General features: G+C 37.4%; 1 protein-coding gene across 1 annotated transcript in view; it reads left to right on the forward strand.

Moving 5' to 3' along the window:
• The window catches only part of GABBR2 (gamma-aminobutyric acid type B receptor subunit 2), a 448,585-nt gene that overhangs the window by 276,861 nt on the left and 154,057 nt on the right, over positions 1-17,667 (forward strand). Inside the window, exons 9-11 of the mRNA XM_042869427.1 lie at positions 13,785-13,865; positions 16,744-16,894; positions 17,344-17,476. Coding sequence (XP_042725361.1) covers positions 13,785-13,865; positions 16,744-16,894; positions 17,344-17,476 — 365 coding nt within the window. The remainder of the gene's footprint in view (positions 1-13,784; positions 13,866-16,743; positions 16,895-17,343; positions 17,477-17,667) is intronic.

Consider the following 17,667-nt stretch of genomic DNA (forward strand, 5'->3'; position numbering starts at 1 on the left):
AATAAAACTTAGACTTATTAGACTTATGTATGTACCCACAGTTGAGCAAGAAAATTATGCTCTAAATATGCCCATTTTCCTAAATACCTTGAAAATGAGCTGGGACAATTTAATTGAGAGGTAGAAGTATACACTGAGCTCAAATAAGTTTGGAAAGCTGAATCCCTTTAAACCTTTCTCCAAGAATTAGTGTAGTAGTTGTGAAAGAGAGAGATTAACCACAATAAGCTAGACAGTGAGCTAGACAAAGTATGGGTCAGTTTGTATATTTGTGTACATTTAAATTTCACAGTGATTTCTCATATAGTAAAGTTTAAGTCGCTAATTTCAGCTACTTATTTTTTATTGCCTTTAGATCTCACAAAAAATGCTTTGCTATGGATAAAGAATAAATTAAATAAAATGGAATGTGGAAATCTGAGAACCAGGCATCCTTGCTAAGAAAGACTCACATTATTTAGTGCAGACATCTAAGATTAAGTTCACTTTAGAATTCCCCTCAGCACAGGACTCCAAACAATTATATAACCCGTGAATCATGAATCTTTCAGCTTAGACTGTTAATCACAGTGCCAGCCTCTGTTGCATTTCTTTACTTTTCAGTGGCTGATCTCTGAATTGGAAGGTCCATCCACTGGTGAAAATAACTTCTATGAAGGTTGATTTTTGATTCTTAGACTGACATTATGGATGGTGGCGAAGAACTTATTTAAAAAAAAAAAAAAAAGTTATGTAACAGATAATGATGTGAGAATATTTTGAATGTGCATTTATGACTTCAAACCTCAGTTATGCTGGAACACAATTGCTGGGCTAGGGACTTCCCAAGCCATGGAAAAGCAAGGCCTACTTGTGTGCAGTGGCTTCAGTAGAAGACTGTTGTATCTGAGCAGTCTTGTAGGATGTATCATCTCATACAGGATACATTTAACACTGTAATGAACTTTATACAGAAATCATTAGTGTGATACCTGGGTTTTGGAGACTTTACAGGCTTCCTGAAGCGCTTCTGTGATTGATCTATGCCTTAGATAGACAGCTGTGACTTGACCCCCTTGTGATGCTTGCTATTCAGTGTGCTAAGCCAAATACTTTGCTATTTACAGCCTGGTGGTCTAAGTACAGACATCTAAACATTTGTGCATCTCTCTCATCAGATTCGTTATCAACACAAAATATTTCAACAACTACAGCTCTGCAGTGAACTGTATTACACTGTTTATCTATAACAATGTAACTTAAGTCCTTCTCATCTGCAGAATCATTTCTTTCTAATATATATTTGAATATTTACTAAATTTTACTAAATGTGAGAATCCTGTCTAATACCTGAGAAAGAGCTCTGACTATGTAAGAAGTTGTTTTACGCTTTTTCATTTGCTTGGAAATCAAATAAAGTTGCAAGAATATTTTTATCAGTGAAAGGAAAAATCATATAATAATTAAAACTTTAACTTGCTTTGATTGATTCATGATTTATTTCCACCCAAAACCAAATATTATGAGAAAATCATAACTTGATTTGGAAATGGTTCTTTTGAAACTGGATATAGACCTCTTTGTTTTATTAGTGATTGCTATAATATATCACTTCAGATTGCTATAGTAATATCATTTTATGATGATATTATACATCTAGACTGAGATGCTTGTAGCAAAAATTAGTTATGACAACTCTGTGCAACTTGGTCTTCAAGAGGCTTGTTTTCTTTCCAACATAGATATAAATTAGTTATACACAGATACCTCTAAGAAAGTCTCATGAAAGAAGCAAAGAAATTCAAGGTTCTTCAAATGGATTTTTCACCAAAATATGTGTACAGTGCTCTCCTGATAATTAAATTATACTGTGTGCTAGGTCAAGGTATAGAATAAATGATTATCATTTGTTTGAAGTGAATGGACAATAATTAAGAAGCATATTATTGGGTTTCAGAACAGGTAATTTTGTGTTTAAATTCAATGAATGGTTTGCATGGAGTGTAAAGAGGAAAACTTCTATTAAGAAAAGAGAAGCAGGAAATTGAACTACTTCAAAAGTACTAGCTACTGAAAGTAGCAAAGAGCGTACAGGGTAGGTTATAAAATGAATTTAGAAATTTTGTTGGTTTTGGTTTCTTTTCAGTTGGATGTAGATATCTTTCAGTAGTATAGACTTCACAGCATTTTCTATAAAATCTTTCTAAGGTCTGGAAAACCCCGTGAAGGAAACAGAAATCTAGGAACATCATGCATTGAGTTAAACAAAACAAAACAAAATCAAAAAAGTTTTTTTATGTGTAAAAAAAAATTACAGTACCACTTTATGTTTTTTGACTGCTTGCTCAGGGAAGGAGTCAACTTTTTACTTGGGTAAATGGGACAAGGGGGAATGGTTTTATGCTCAAGGAGGGAAGGTTTAAATTGGATGTCAGGGGAAAGTTTAAAGAGAGAGTGACAAGTTGCTAGAACAGGTGGCCCAGAAATGCTGTGGATGCCCCGTCCCTGGAGGTGTCCAGGGCCAGGTTGGATGGGGCCCTGGGCAACCTGGTCTAGTACCAGATCTGGAGGTTGATGACCCTGCTTATGGCAGGAGGGTTGGAACTTCATGACCCTTGATATCCCTTTCAACTGAAGCTACTCTATGATTATTCTATGGGCTTTGGGAATAGACAAACTGTATCTTACCATTCTAAAGTTGCCTTAAGTCTTTATTCTTTGTTATTGTTATCTTTATTATCCCCTCTCTCCTTGTTCTGGTTCCAGTTTCCACTCCTCCAGGAAAATTAGAAGGTGCTAGATGCAGAACAGGTAGCACTGTGGTGATGAGGAATGTATGGAGTGAAAAAAGACTTTAACTGGAATCTGAGGGCCCCTGATTTTCAAACATGCAAGTAGGAGTCCAAACACAAATGTCATAGAAGGTCTTTGATTCTCTAGGCTGCATTTCCTGTTTCTGGATAGCAAGAATATATGACTTCCATTGGAAGCTCCTTTTTTAAAAAAAAGCTCTTACATAAGAAGCAATTGTTCACAAAAAGGCAAAGAGATAAAATCTGTATATGAGTTTAGTTAGCTGCCATCTAATAAAGTTTTGCACTGAGCATGTTAAAATTTGGGGTTAATGTTTCCTGGTCAAATAGATAAATTCTGATAAATATATAAAATGAGAGGCATGGATTACAGTTTCCTTCAATTCATTTTTTTTCCTGAAACATTCTATAATTTAATTTTCTATTGAATGCTGTGACTAGCATGGGGTTGGCTGCAATGTCTTAGATACGTATGCACTGAGATATGTATTCAGTTGGTTAAAGAAAGATTTAAATCCCCTTCTCAGAATTTTATTTTGGTTTTGATTTTCAAGGTTGTCACTACTATTTGTAGGACAACTGACTTTGGTAGCTGGCTTATAGTGCTACCTTGCCAGCTGTTTTTGAAATATTTTCTTCCTGGAACTGTTTTTAAAATTTTCATTTTCCAGATTTCCTCTTGTTCTCATACTCCAAACGAACCTCAGCTTTCTTACTCATCACACACCTACATCTTTGATAATATCTCAGGAAAAAAGGCAAAAGATGGACACATATATACCTCACTTTAGAAATAGAAGAAATGTTCAAGCTTTTATTCTAGTTGTAATGAAAAATTGATGACATAACTTTTGTTATGTTACTCAATTTTGTGCATCTGCAGGGGTTGTTTAATACAGTCTTTTATGCCCAGCCAATTGTAAAGACTCTGCTGTTCTTCACTGTCATACTGCAAATACAGTGATAAGTAAGAACAATGCATACTTCTGCTTTTCTAGTTTTAATCAGCTTTTCAAGGATTTTTTCCTTATGTTACTTTTCATTGCTACAGGCATATATCCTATACTCTTGAAACAAGGAAATGTTCAGAATAAAATCATCATTGCTTTATGCTATCAATTTTTTGGAAAGAACAGTCTTTCAAACTATCTGTACCTACAACATCAACTCTGAGTCTGGAAACTCGTCCATGTGCATACTTAATATTATGCACAAAATGAAGTTATGCTTACGTAGAAGTGCCCATGTGATCTTGCTGTGCTTTGCCAGGCAATTTCATTCCAGAGCTGTCTGTCAGGCGTATTACATAATTACTTCATATTAATTATTAATGTTTTTATTATTTAGAGCAATTATAATTTAATAGCCTTCCATAGGAGAAATTTCTCTTAATGCAACACTGTTCTCCATAGCTCCAGAAGAAAAAGTAGAAAATAAGTCAGGATTTGAAATTAAGAAGCCTGACAATGAAGCTTATTATTCTAGGAAAACACTGAAATGATCATTAAAGATAAAATCAGGGACTATCACTTCAACACACTTAGTTCTTTATAACCTAATCAGTCTTCTAAACCACTTCCTTCTGTTCTTACTAAAATATATATTGTACCAAATTAGTGCTAAGAAGCGATTACTGTAGTCTCCTTATTCCCCTTTCTGTTTTATTCAGTATTACAAAGGAGTTGCTAGAGAAATAAGTTAAAGCAAGTGGAGGTTCACTGAAATACAAGGAAAATTACATTTTTTATAACTCTGACATTTAACAAGATTCAGCTGGAGTTGTTTCACTCTCCTGGAATATAAATTCAACTCACCTTTAAAATACATGTTATTTAAACGATATCATTTCCTGAATGAGCATATTTTTGCAAATAGTGAGTTTGTTTCCTCCTGTGGATTTTAGCACCATTAAAGTTTAAAAAGAAAGTTGAAGGAATAGTAACAGTGATAAATTTTGATGTTCAAGACTAGAATGCATCCTACTAAAATGTACGTCTAATAACTGAAGGAAGGCAAAGAGTTCTAACAACACGAGGAATGTGTATCAGAGTGAATTCATTCCAATTTAGCTGTTACTAACATCTTACATTTCAAAATAGTTTGGGATTTGTCTTAACGTAAAGCTCACACATGGTTAGGTCCAAAACAGAAGGATGTCAAATGGAAATTCAGGAGCTGAGAAATATCAGTGCAGGGGGCTGTGGCACTGGGCTCTACACAGAAGATTTCAAACACTGATTTTTTTTTTTTTCAAACTCTCTATTTATTTTCTAGATTAGCAGACTCCCATGACTGGATCCAGCTTCTGGTTCCACCTCTTAAAGCATGCAAGAATTGAGCATGGTCATTTTTTCCAGCTGACAATATTTTGCAAGATTTCATGTCTGCCAGTGCCTTGGTGCATGAGGCATGGTGTTCCTCTACACGTGTGCGTGTGTCCTTGCAACACTCCTCCACCTGGAGGATGCCCAAACTTGTCAAACTTCTATTAGCATCTCAGGAATCATAAGGACAGATATGAAATACAGAATTTGAAGGGGAAATATGTAGCAGCCACTTCTGCTTGTAAAAATACTTGAAGCAGTGCCCCTGAACACACTTTCCTCACCATATGAATTCTTGGGTTTTTTGGGGCTGTGTAACATTATCCTCACTTACTTAATAGTGACCTGATCAACCCTAAATGTAGTAGTGATAAGCCAATTTCTCATGGAAAGCATTGCTTCCTAGGGGTGGGGAAATTCAACCTGTGATCCCATTTGTCTTCAAGCCCAGAGACAGACTTCTTCTTATAGGAGGTCTGGAGGTTGAAAGACTCGATGTTCATGGCATTTGATGGGTCTTTTTTTGGTGTCTCTCTTGTTCATTTGCACTTGAACCTTAAGGAGTGTTCTCCAGGAATATGGCTACTTGTGTAACTCTTTAGTTTTCCCTATATCCCAGCAAGAGGTCACTTGTATATGCAGGATATTATGCACATGGACTCTTCACTGCTCTACATTTTTTCCTGAAAAGCTTCCCCTGCTCTTTCTGAATTGAGTTACTAGAATAAACCAGCACGACTGAGTCAAAAATGCCCTATAGGCAAAAAAAACACTGCAGCTGCCCTACAAATTACAAGACAGAAAATAGCATAGATTTCACAGCTTTGTAGATACGTATTCAATTCTGCCTTGATAATCTTATTTTAATCTTAGGAGATGGGTAGCAGGAATGCTGCCTTTGGGTTTGACCCCAAATGGCAGAGAAGACATTCAAAGCTCTTTATGTGCTGCAGTGTTTTCACAGGCCACCTGGTCTAAGGGCAAGTGGATAAGCAAGGACATACTGAGTCGTTCAGATCCTGCAACAGTAAGACTCACACCAGCTGCTGCTCTCCTCCCATCTGAGGCATGCTAACTGTGCAACTCAAACCTCTATGTAATGAAAAACTTTTAAGGATGCAATATGAAGGAAAGAAGCCACAGCAACTCATTTTTTGACCTCTCAGCTGGAGCAGACATGCTCCAGCTCCACACATGGCCCACTGTGAGGTTGCTCAGCATGTGCTGAGCACAGTGGAGGAAGTATTGCAGTGACAGATGGTGAGGGAATGCCCTGATCATATAATTAGAGGTGTGCATCCAAATGCATAACTTGGGATAACGGAGCCTTTGTTTCCTCCCTGCTTGGTTATCAGAAAGTGGGAGTGTTTTTTCTGCATGGAGGGAAAATGACCTTGTTCCAGAACACTCTGTCACTTGTCACGTGTATGCAATATAATGGTGATGTTACGCATATGTGTATGGTTATTATCTAAATAAGACATTTAACCCTTGAAAGGAAGACTGTTTGGTAGATCTGAGCAGCCTCCAAAAACATAGTGGCAGAGATTTGGCTGCATTATTTAGGATAGCTTAATCTGTCCCCAGGCTGGGCCACTGTCAGTGGTTATGCTATGCATCACTGGAATGACAAGAAAAGCAGCTCTGAGGAAAGAAGCCACCATCCAGGGCTTTCTAAGAAACTGTTCTTGTTATTGTTGTTATTATCATTATTATTAATTCATCTTCTCAGCTGTAAATAATAATCATTACTTCATAATTAAATGAAATTAAAATTATAGCTTGATGAGTAGCATATTTAGATAAGTGTGATGAAACCTTTCTTCTGGACTTCCGGGAGAAAAATTATATGAAATGCTAGACTATCAAATGCTCAGGAGGACAAAAAGTTCACACTGATCTTCTGTCCAAGTTAACCAGAGTATTTTGCTGGGGCTGGGTAGGCTTTGAGGTCCCTTCCAGTCCAAGCCATTCTGTGATTCAGTGATTCTTTCATTTGCCAAACTGTCCTTATATTGCATGCCATACATACTGAGACTTGCTTTCCAGGGCACCAAAGAGAGAATATTTGCAATTATTCCTTTTGGATAGGATAATTGGAAATACTACTGCTCTGTCATCTTGAGTTTCTTTGGAACTCTCAAAGACTGTCAAAATTGATACAATGCCTTCCTATTGTTTACTGACTGTTATCTTGAAATCAGTATACGTGGAATTGTGCCTCACAGTGTCCAGTGCTTTAGTGCTCTGAAATCAAACTGAAGAGACAACAAAATGCCTCCCTCACTGGCACCTGCAGCCTCCCACACAGCTCCAGTTTGTCCCTCTCGTGGTGAAACTGACAGACAGGGCAGCTGATGTGGCCTGGGCTGATGCCAGAGGGGACTTCTCTTCACATCAGTGGTGTCTACATCCAAACCTGTCACTGCCTGGAGGGGCCTTCAAACTATGCAACCTCCTGGGATGCCTTATGGGACACCAGCCGAAGCCTGTACATGTGAGCAGTTCATAGCACATCCCCTCCTTTAAATGGGCTGCTGTGTGAGAGCAAAGATGCTTAAGTACACCACAATTAATAAAATGGTGTTATAATTTAATACTTGAGTAACTCTAAAGTTAGTTTAAATACAAGCCTATAGTTTTGCACTTTTCCCAGTGTAAATTCTTAAGCACTGAAAAGCACAGTGATCTGGGACTGTGCTGTGAGGAAGCTGATTCCAGCTGATAATTGAAATAAACATGTTGAGAGAGATCAACTTTTGTTTGTAGACCACAGTACTCTCAGATAAATGGCCACATTAAAAAACACAGCTATGTTTCCTGTATTACTTCATAGATCATTAATTTTGGCAAACAGAATGATATATTATGAAGTCTATGAGAAGTTAATCAAATCATTAAAGAGAATGTATGAGAGAGGAGAAAAATCAGTGCCTGGATTGAGAAGTTGTGGCATTTAGAAGTACTAAAACCAAAATTGTGATGTCATGTACAGCCTCATTTCAAATTATCAGCAAATAATACTCTAGGGAGCAGCGAAGAGTCAGTGTAGATTTTGTATACCTTGTTCACTACACCAATCATTATACTTCATCAATTGTCTGCCTTCCTTATTTGTTCATATCTTTCCCAATGTCCTGAATGAAAGGTACTGTGATGGTTTTACCGATTCAGATTTAAATGAGTAATTATTTTAAACTCTAAGTCATTACTTATTTTATTTTGTTATATAGCACTTTGATATGTAATATACAAATACCTAAGATAAATTTAAATCCACATGAACTACATTACTAAATTGCTAAGCAAAGCTAGAAGTCAGTTTAACAAGTAAAACAAGCAGCAAATATACAATACGGAAGATGAAAACAAAAGTTAGAAATAATGAGCAAATTTAATTTTGATAAGCTATTTAGGATGCAGATGGTTGAACTTTTTATGGAAAAATCTTTTTGAGCTATAAAACTGGATGAGATTTTTGATGAGTTCAGAGCACTTAATGTCATTTTATGAACTTGCTTGCTTGCATACTTTTTGTTTCCTGTTGGCTAAATACCATGCTAATGTAGTGAAATAAGCCCACAGATAAGACTTCTTAGCTTTTATCCTGGCTTTATGGCTGACATACACAATTTGGCCTTTGGCTAGCTTAACCTTTCTGTCTGTTTTGCTTTATAGATGAATGCAAGATAGGACTTGAGAAATGGTAATGAAGAGTAATTATCATATAGTATATATACTGTTTTTCTAACAGCATTCTGTATGATGTATAAACTGGAATCCAAGAATTCAGAAAAACAAACAAACAAACAAACTAGACAAGAAGGTCAAATGAGGGAAATTTGGAAACAGCTTTTTAAAGTAGAGACACAGAGGCATTATTTTGGGTAATACTTCTTTATTGCTTTGTTGAAGTTGAGAACAACCTAAATGACCTCTAAGGGAGCAACCTCAGTGACCCCCACCTGGAAAGGTTTTCATATTTGATTTATTAAGTTTACTTTAAAAACTTATAGTTGTTGGTAAATGAATGCTAATCACTTACACGCTTGCATTTGCAGTTTGCAAATGCACTTTATAAAATGCAGCAGTAATGGAAGAAAGTACAAATAATGTCAATTAGACTTTGAGCTTAATTACCTTTTAGAGTAACAAGGTTTGGGAGCCAACAGTAATGCTAGGGCAGACCTGTAAGTCCATCTTTATTCTGCTGGACTATACATATTTTTTACATGATCAACTAGACAAAAATTCATTAAATCATGCAAGTAGCAATGTACATCCTTCTGTAACCCCCTAGGAAACTGCTTTATTTCAGAGTGCCCAGGCTGAGGGAGCTGGGTACAGGCTGAGGGAGCTGGGCTTGTTCAGCCTGGAGAAGGATGTGGGGTGACCCAATTGCAGCCTTTCAGTACGTAAAGGGAGCTGATAAACAGAAGGAGAATCAACTCTTTGAAAGGGCAAATAACAGCAGGACAAGGGGAAATGGTTTTAAGTTGACAGAGGGAAGATTTAGGTTAGATGTCAGGGGGAAGTTCTTATGAGAGTTGAGAAGTGCTGGAACAGGCTGTGAATGAGGCTGTGGATGCCCCATCCCTGGAGATGTTCAAGGCGAGGTTGGACTGGGGCCCTGGGCAGCCCAGTCTAGTATTAAATGGGGAAATGGAGAGGTTGGTGGCCCTGCCTGTGGCAGGGGGTTTGGAGATTCATGATCTTTGAGGTTCCTTCCAACCCAGGCCATTCTGTGATTCTGTGATTATTGTAGGCATAAATTATACTGGTGATTATATAGATGTGAACATTTTTATATTGATTTAACTACATCACAACAAGAGTTATATGTACCATTTCAGTATAAGCACCATACTGAAAGGTGCATAGATACATACAATCGCTACATTGTTAAGAGTTAGCCACTGTTGTCTCCATGGAAGAAAGCAAAGAAAGCACATCTGTCCCACCTCTTTTGCATTGCAAGAAATTAAGAAAGATTCCTCATGTTTTCTGTCTCCTTAAATACCTCTCTCTAAAAGCTATTTTCATAACATGTGAATAAACACATAAGAAAGTGTAACAGAAATGGAAATTATGACATATAGAAGAAAGAACTGCAATTAAACATAGACTCATCTAGAAATTCTCCATGTAAGTGGTTATCAGTCATATTGGCAATCACAGTACTCTTGTGCATTTTGATAAGTTTGTTCACTTGATGTCCATTGCAGGAATATTTTTGCTTTCATTTGACAAGAACTTTTAATGATCTGTTATGTAATTAAATATCAGTTGTATTACCTTTATGAAATGTGGCCCAGTTAATTAAGTGGTAGTGTGTCAATTTTTCCACAGTTGCCTAAAGTGGGCTATAAAATTCCGTAATAACACATGTCAAAGAAAGAATTCTAATTGACTCTTAAGAGTAGTTCAATTCTTAGTTGGCAAAAGGCTTTCATGTTGGTAATAAATGTAATATATTCTGTGACAATTATTTAACAGCAAGGATTAGTTGCTAATAATTCTTCTAGACGTAGTTTGCAGTGACATATTTCTGGGCAAGTTTTCTTTGAGTTGGTTAGTTGCTAATGTTTTCTTCTGTTCTTGTGTGAAAGAACAGCTGCAGATTCAAATTCTAAAATGAATTTGCTATTGCAGCATTGACAAACATCTCAGAAAATATATTCTCTCTCATTTTTTGTTTCCTATTTTATTCTGAGCAGGAGAGATTCAATATGGTCTCTTTATTTTGAGTATGGAAGAGAAACAAGTTTAAAATAATGTAAACACTGAAGAATAAGTACACGTTGTACTCTGGATATTGTGTAAAAGCACTTAGTTGGTGTATTTATTTGAAGGAGTTCCACTTCTCCCTGTCTTGTTGTTGAACACATAAATTTTGACAGAGAAGAGCTTAAGCATAAGATCAGCATACTGACTTGAATCATTCAGAATTTCTAAAGGAAACCTGATGGAATGGCATAGAGAGAAGTGGAGCCTGCAGTTCCATCCTTATCTGTATTGGCCTACACAAAAGAGCTGCAAGACATACTGCTGACTCTCTGCTTCCTTTAAGATTTGGAAGAGACTTTCTCACTGGACAGTTTTTGGTGTTTGGGGACTGAAAACTCAGTAGCTGTAGATGTGTTTTCTACACCAGCACTCCTGTAAACATATCACAATATGACGACTTTATCTTTCCTGCCAATGAAAACAGGAGTTTATTTTCCTTATAGACTACCTTCCACTGAATGCAAATACTTAAGATATCAAGAATCTTCATGGCATCTCTTGACCTCAGTAAACCTCAATGTACACTATATGAACGGTCCTTTTCCCTTATTCCATCAATGTTAATGTGTTTCCCCAGTACTAAGCACTCTGTATTTTTTACACTCTTGGTTATATAAATCCCAAAGACTCTTCATCTCCAGCTTTATACACAACGGAAATTCACTTCTCCAGATATCTCTACTGATCTTCATTCTTATTAGGGCTAGCTCCTGCAACCTAGTCTAACAAGTTTCGGCCTACTTTAAGTTGTTATACTAGATTACACTTACCATCATAGGCGTATCCTCAGTGTTGTTTTTACTTGTGAAGGAAGCTGTGTAAGAATTTATAAATGTTGAAAAGCAGTGGCATTGTAGGTCATATCACAGAATATTCTCCCTTTCAGTACCTTCATCAGTGCGCATATGTTTAGGCTGTCATTCGTGTATTTTTCCCTACTTATTATGTGCATCCTTCATATAAACAAATCCCAGTAACTGCCTCATATAAAAATAGATGTGGAACAATTACTCTTCTCACTCTTCATTAGAACTTTCAGATTTTTAGTCTGTTGCTGTAAGGTTGTGGCTACATTGGCACTAAGGTGCATGTCCTCTTCATCTGGTCTAAGTAGATGATGTGGACTGTCTGGCATCAAATGTGCAAATTGATATAGATACACAGTCTGAGGTTTGTCTTTCTAATTTCTAACTTTTGTTTGTTTGTTTTTGAAGTTTTAGACACATAGATTGTAACTTTAATAAAGACAAAAGGCTACTAATAAAGACAATAGTGAATTTGTTCAGGTTTTAGCTGTAACCATTTTTGTATTCAGATGACAGCTGTGCAGGTAACATTCTTTGAGACTACCAAAGATTTATATGTGTGTGTCTCCCAAAGAATTTTCAGGCTGTGTCAGGAAGCACCAACTGTTCTTAACTGTCTACATAATTCTACATGCAAAATGAGTTGTTTTTATGGGCAGGCCTTTGGAAACTGCTGCTGAAAACCAGGAGATTGCACTCTCTAAGAATGTCCAATGCTCATGTGAAAGGTGTATCAGTTTCCTGAACTGCAATCTCTAACTTATGGGAGTATAGCAAATGCCTGTGTTTCTCTGCTGAATTTGCAACCCAGTGTACAATTGTGCATAAACAATTTTAACAATAGGTAATACAGTTTATATAAGGAAAACTTTTGCTTCCTGTGAGCTTTCAGACTAACATTAATCAGCCAGCAGATTTTGCTGAAATGGAGCTAGCTGCTCCATTCAGCAGAGATGAAGAGTGCAGAATTGCTTTGAGTGAGAAAGGAGGAAAGGTTAATATGGAGCTGTTGGGTAAAATACAGTCTTTTCAAATTGGGCACCCAGTTCGTGATCATCAGCTCCCAAAATCAGTGTCACAAATAGGGTCATAGCTCAGAATTTACATGCAAATAGGGCTGTGCATGCCCAGAGATAGAGGCCCAAAAGAAAATTTTTGGCTGCACTGAGCCAGCTCAAAGAACACTGTAACCAATGTGCCTGTTGTTTGCTTTTTTTTTTTTTTTTTTTTTTTGTTTTTTTTTGTTTGTTTGTTTGTTTGTTTCACACCAAAATTTCAATGTTTTTTGTGTAAAATTGACAATTTAGTAAGTTTCTGTCCTTCTCTATAGTACTAAAAAAACTGACAAAAATAGCAGAAATTAATTGCTGCCAGATGTCATCAAAAGGCTGGGACTAATGTTTACCTGCAACAGTAGCTAAGGCAGTATCTGAACATATTAAGTTGCTATATCTACATTAGGTACAAGAAAATCAAATATATGATAATTAATCATAAAATGCACATGAAAGTAACAGTAAATATTTTAGCTCAATTGCAATTTGAGTTTGATTAAATAATGCAGTATGTTTTTCAGTCATTGTACTAATGAGTTGCTAATTCCCAGTCAGAGTAAGAGATTAGATTCCCAGTTACCTATTAACTAGCCAGGCTACTCCATACAAGCTGGAGCCTGTAACTTCCCTGGGAATGCCTCACTAAAGCAAGATAAGGTGGCTGTTAAAATGAGAGCGGAACATGTGATTTCGCTGTATCTGATCTCTCAACTAAGTGTCCCACTCAGTATGAGCCAGTAAGTAAGCATGTGATCTTATAGCTGAAGATGTCTGTGCCCAGTAACAACAATTTCCTGATTATGTAAATAAGTTCTTAAAAATCCGTTGCATTTCTTCAAAATGAATCTGAAATATTTCTTTTAATGATGGTAGCTGACTGGCATTCTGCTTTAATAATTCATGCACTTCAAGCATATTTCTCTTCGTTTTGACACACTGTCAAAAAGAAGGCAAAATCAGTTAAATAATTGAGAACATGTGAGCTGCCATAAACAATCGCTCTTGTTTGTTTCTCTGCAGAAAGAAAGGAAGTGAAGGTGGGAGAGTACAATGCTGTAGCTGACACGCTGGAAATAATCAACAACAGCATCAGGTTCCAAGGTAAGATGGGAAACTCAGAAGAAGTACAAGAGTGACATGGACATAGCTTGCTGTCTAGAGATCTGTTGGAGCTGTTTGGTATTAAAAACCCTATGAAACTGCATACAGAGAAAAGGAAATAAGCTGTTCTTAAAAGCAGGAGAAATCTAACAAAAAAAAAAAAAAAGCTAGTTTTACTGTATTGATACTTTCCATTCAAATAATGGGAAACTGATATGTGTATATCTTTTATTATTTCAACAAGCTACAGATACGTCATCCATTTCATCTCTACCAACCAATAATGTTTTAATTTCTTCCTCATCTCCCACTCTCCCAGTTCCTCTCCCCCCAGAAGTTACTCATGTACTTTACTTGCAAATGAGAAGGAAGTCACTGGTTTTTGTTGGGAGGGGTCTGCTAGACAGTTAGAAAATATAGTTTCAAAATACTAATGCTAGCTTTATTTAAGTTGGCATTTAAGAAATAGGGCTAAAGAGAGTGCTCAGCCCAGTAGTACTGCCAAGGCCCTTAAAAAGCATGTGGCTTGTGTTGCCATATCTCCTAGTCATCTTTTTTCCAGTCCCTAGTCTGCTTCTATTGACATGTGGACTTCCTCTACACTCTCAGCAGAAGATGACTTACATTAGCAGTAGCTGACTCTCAATCAGGCATATGGCTTGGAATCACAAAATCATAGAATATCCTGATTTGGATTGAACCCACAAGGATTCCTTAAACAGAATGGCTTGTGTTTGAAGGGACCTTAAATGTCACCTAATTCCAAAACCTTGCTGTGGGCAGAGCTGACACCCATCAGATCAGGGTGTCCAGGGCCCCATTCAACCTGTCCTTCAGCACTTCTAGGGATGGGGAACTCACAGCTTCTCTGAGCATCCTGTGCCAGAACCTCACTGCCTTTTGAGTGAAAAATTGCCTCTGAACTTCTAATCTAAATTTACCCTCTATTAGTTTAAAATCATTCCACTATGTCCTATCACTATTAGGCCTCCCTTCTGATTATAAGCTCCCTTTAAGTACTGGAAGGCCACAATGAGGTCTTCTCTTCTCTAGGCTGAAGAAGCCCAGCTTTCTCATCCTTTCTTTGTAAGAGAGGTGTGCCAGCCCTCTGATCATCTTTGTGACCCTCCACTGGACCCACTCCAAAGGCTCCACATATTTCTTGTGTTGACTCCAGGTGGAGATGCATGAAGGCAGAGAAGATGACAATTACCTCCCTTGTCCTGCTGTTCACTACTCTTTTGAAGTGGTCCAGAGTACTGTTGGCCTTACAGGCTGCAAGCCTTACACTGCTGGCTCACATCCAGCTTTTCATCCACCATAACTTACAAGTCCTTCTTCAAAGGGCTGCTCTCAATGAGTTATTCCACATATCTGGAATTGCCCCAACACAAGTGCAACACCTTCCTTGTACTTTGCATCATTGAACTTCATTAGGTTCACATGGACAAGCTTAAAAAGCAGGCCCAGGTCCCTATGGATGGCATCCCTTCTTTTTGTCCTATCAACTGCACCACTCAGCTTAGTGTTGTCTGCAAATGTGCAAAGAGTGCACTCAATATCAACATCTACATCACTGATAAAGATGTTAAAGAGCACCAGTCCCAAGGCAGACTCCTGGGGAAGATCACTCCTCACCAGCCACCATGTGTCAGTGCTGTCCCTCTGCTCCCTGTGAGAGCTGCAGCTGCCATGAGTCCTCCTCTCAGCTTCCTCTGCTCTGGGCTGAACCAACCCAGGGATGTCAGCTGCTTCTCAAATGTTTTCTCCTCCAAACCCATCATCATCTTTGTTGCCCTCCTTTTGACATTCTGTAATAGTTTTGTGTTCTTCTTGTATTGTGGTACTCAAATCTGCACCTGGTGCTCAAGGTGAGGCTGCACAGCGCAAAGCAAAGTTGGAATCCTTTCTTTCACAGAGCCGGCAGTGCTGGCACTTCAGAGTATGGTTGACTCTTGGCTACCAGAGCACACTATTGACTCAGGATCAACTTGCCATCAACCAGAAGCCCCCTTTCCACGGGGCTGCTCTCCAGCCTCGTGTCACCCATTCCATATACATATCTAGGACCATCCCTATTTTGGAGGTGACCATTTTCATCAAGTAATGGACCAATATTGTCTCTGGTCCTCCTTTTACTGTTAACATATGTAAAAATGCCCTTATTGTTGTCTCGCAAAGTACTGGCCACATGAATGTTCTCCCTGAAGTGGCAAAGAGCATCTGTGTAGTCTTCCCATGTCACCCAACCTCACTTTCAGTAGCCATACACTTTCTTTTTTCACATAGTTCTAGAAGATCCCTGCTCAACCAAGTTGAACTTCTCACCCTGCCTGCTTGACTTCTGACATTTAGGAATTGCCTGCTCCTGTGCTTCAGCTTCCCACAGCCCTATGTCTGTTTTAGCTTTCTCTGCACTGGTTGCAGGTATGGTGGGTTTCTGGAAAGGCCATTCGAATTTGCCCCGTTTGTAATGAAAGTATGCTGAGAAAAAATGTACTTTGTTTTCCACTCACATTTCTGTCACTTACTTCAGAAAAGCATAACCTCCTAGCAATCTTTACAGTTAGTTCAGTGTTATTTACATTTTAAAATGAAAATAGGCATATATTTTACAAGGTTCCGCATTGGGGTTTTGTTGTTTGTTTGGCTTTTTTTTTTTCCCCAAAGATCATGTTAATCTGCTCCAGAAATACCAACCTTCTTGTCAATCAACCTGACTAACATGTCTATCAAAGTCAGTATTTTCATCAGTTAGGAATGTGGTTTACATTTGCTAAATATGCTATATCTAGATAGCGTATTGAGGAGAGGCATATTTTCTAACAGAAATTCTATGATTGAACTCTGGCCTTTTTTTTCCTTCTTGTAATTCTAGGACTTGAACCTCCAAAGGACAAAACAATTATACAAGAGGAGCTACGGAAGATCTCTCTACCACTCTACAGCATCCTTTCAGCCCTCACAATCCTAGGAATGATAATGGCCAGTGCTTTCCTGTTCTTTAACATCAAAAACAGAAATCAGAAGTAAGGCATTCATGTTACTTCAGTCTCAACTTATTCTGTATTTAAACGCCAAGTTTGTGGAGTTTGCCATTAATATTTGTTAAGGAAAATATCTAAACTGCGGAAGAGTTATAATTTAGAATTATTTAATTAGAATTACTGTTATATACGCACATACTGAAACAAATGCCTGCTAGAACAACTTTTTTATAGGTTCATAAAGTGTGATTTTTTAAAAGTTATGTTTGACTGTGAGCTATTAACATTACTCTATCTAATTAACCCATTGGTAAAAAAGGATACACTTTTCACTAAATATTCAAAAACCTGAAACAGTGGTAGAGTTTATAAAAAAGCAAATGTGCATGCTTATAGTTCTACAGGAAGGTTTATAAGAAGGTTACAAAGAGTTCTTCTTTATTGCTCTAAAAGAATCATCTCTTTAATGCACTATCATCTTTTGTCCATAGATTAATAAAGATGTCCAGTCCCTACATGAACAACCTTATTATCCTTGGAGGAATGCTTTCTTATGCATCTATTTTTCTTTTTGGTCTTGATGGATCCTTTGTCTCTGAAAAGACATTTGAAACACTCTGCACAGTAAGTAATTCCATGTATTTGAATTTAAGATTGTCTGGCAGAAAGCTTTACTAAATTTGTAAGTGGAAGAGGTCAGTATTTGGATGCTTTATTCTTTTTAATAACTGATTCTCTTAGTTCTTTCCAGGAATATTTTCTGGGGCCAAATTATGACACATTCATAAAGCTGTATTATTATTTGTGAGAGTTTC

Source organism: Lagopus leucura, unplaced genomic scaffold, assembly GCF_019238085.1.
Source record: "Lagopus leucura isolate 7727_CA_CO unplaced genomic scaffold, USGS_WTPT01 Super-Scaffold_100002, whole genome shotgun sequence".
Lineage (NCBI taxonomy): Eukaryota > Metazoa > Chordata > Aves > Galliformes > Phasianidae > Lagopus > Lagopus leucura.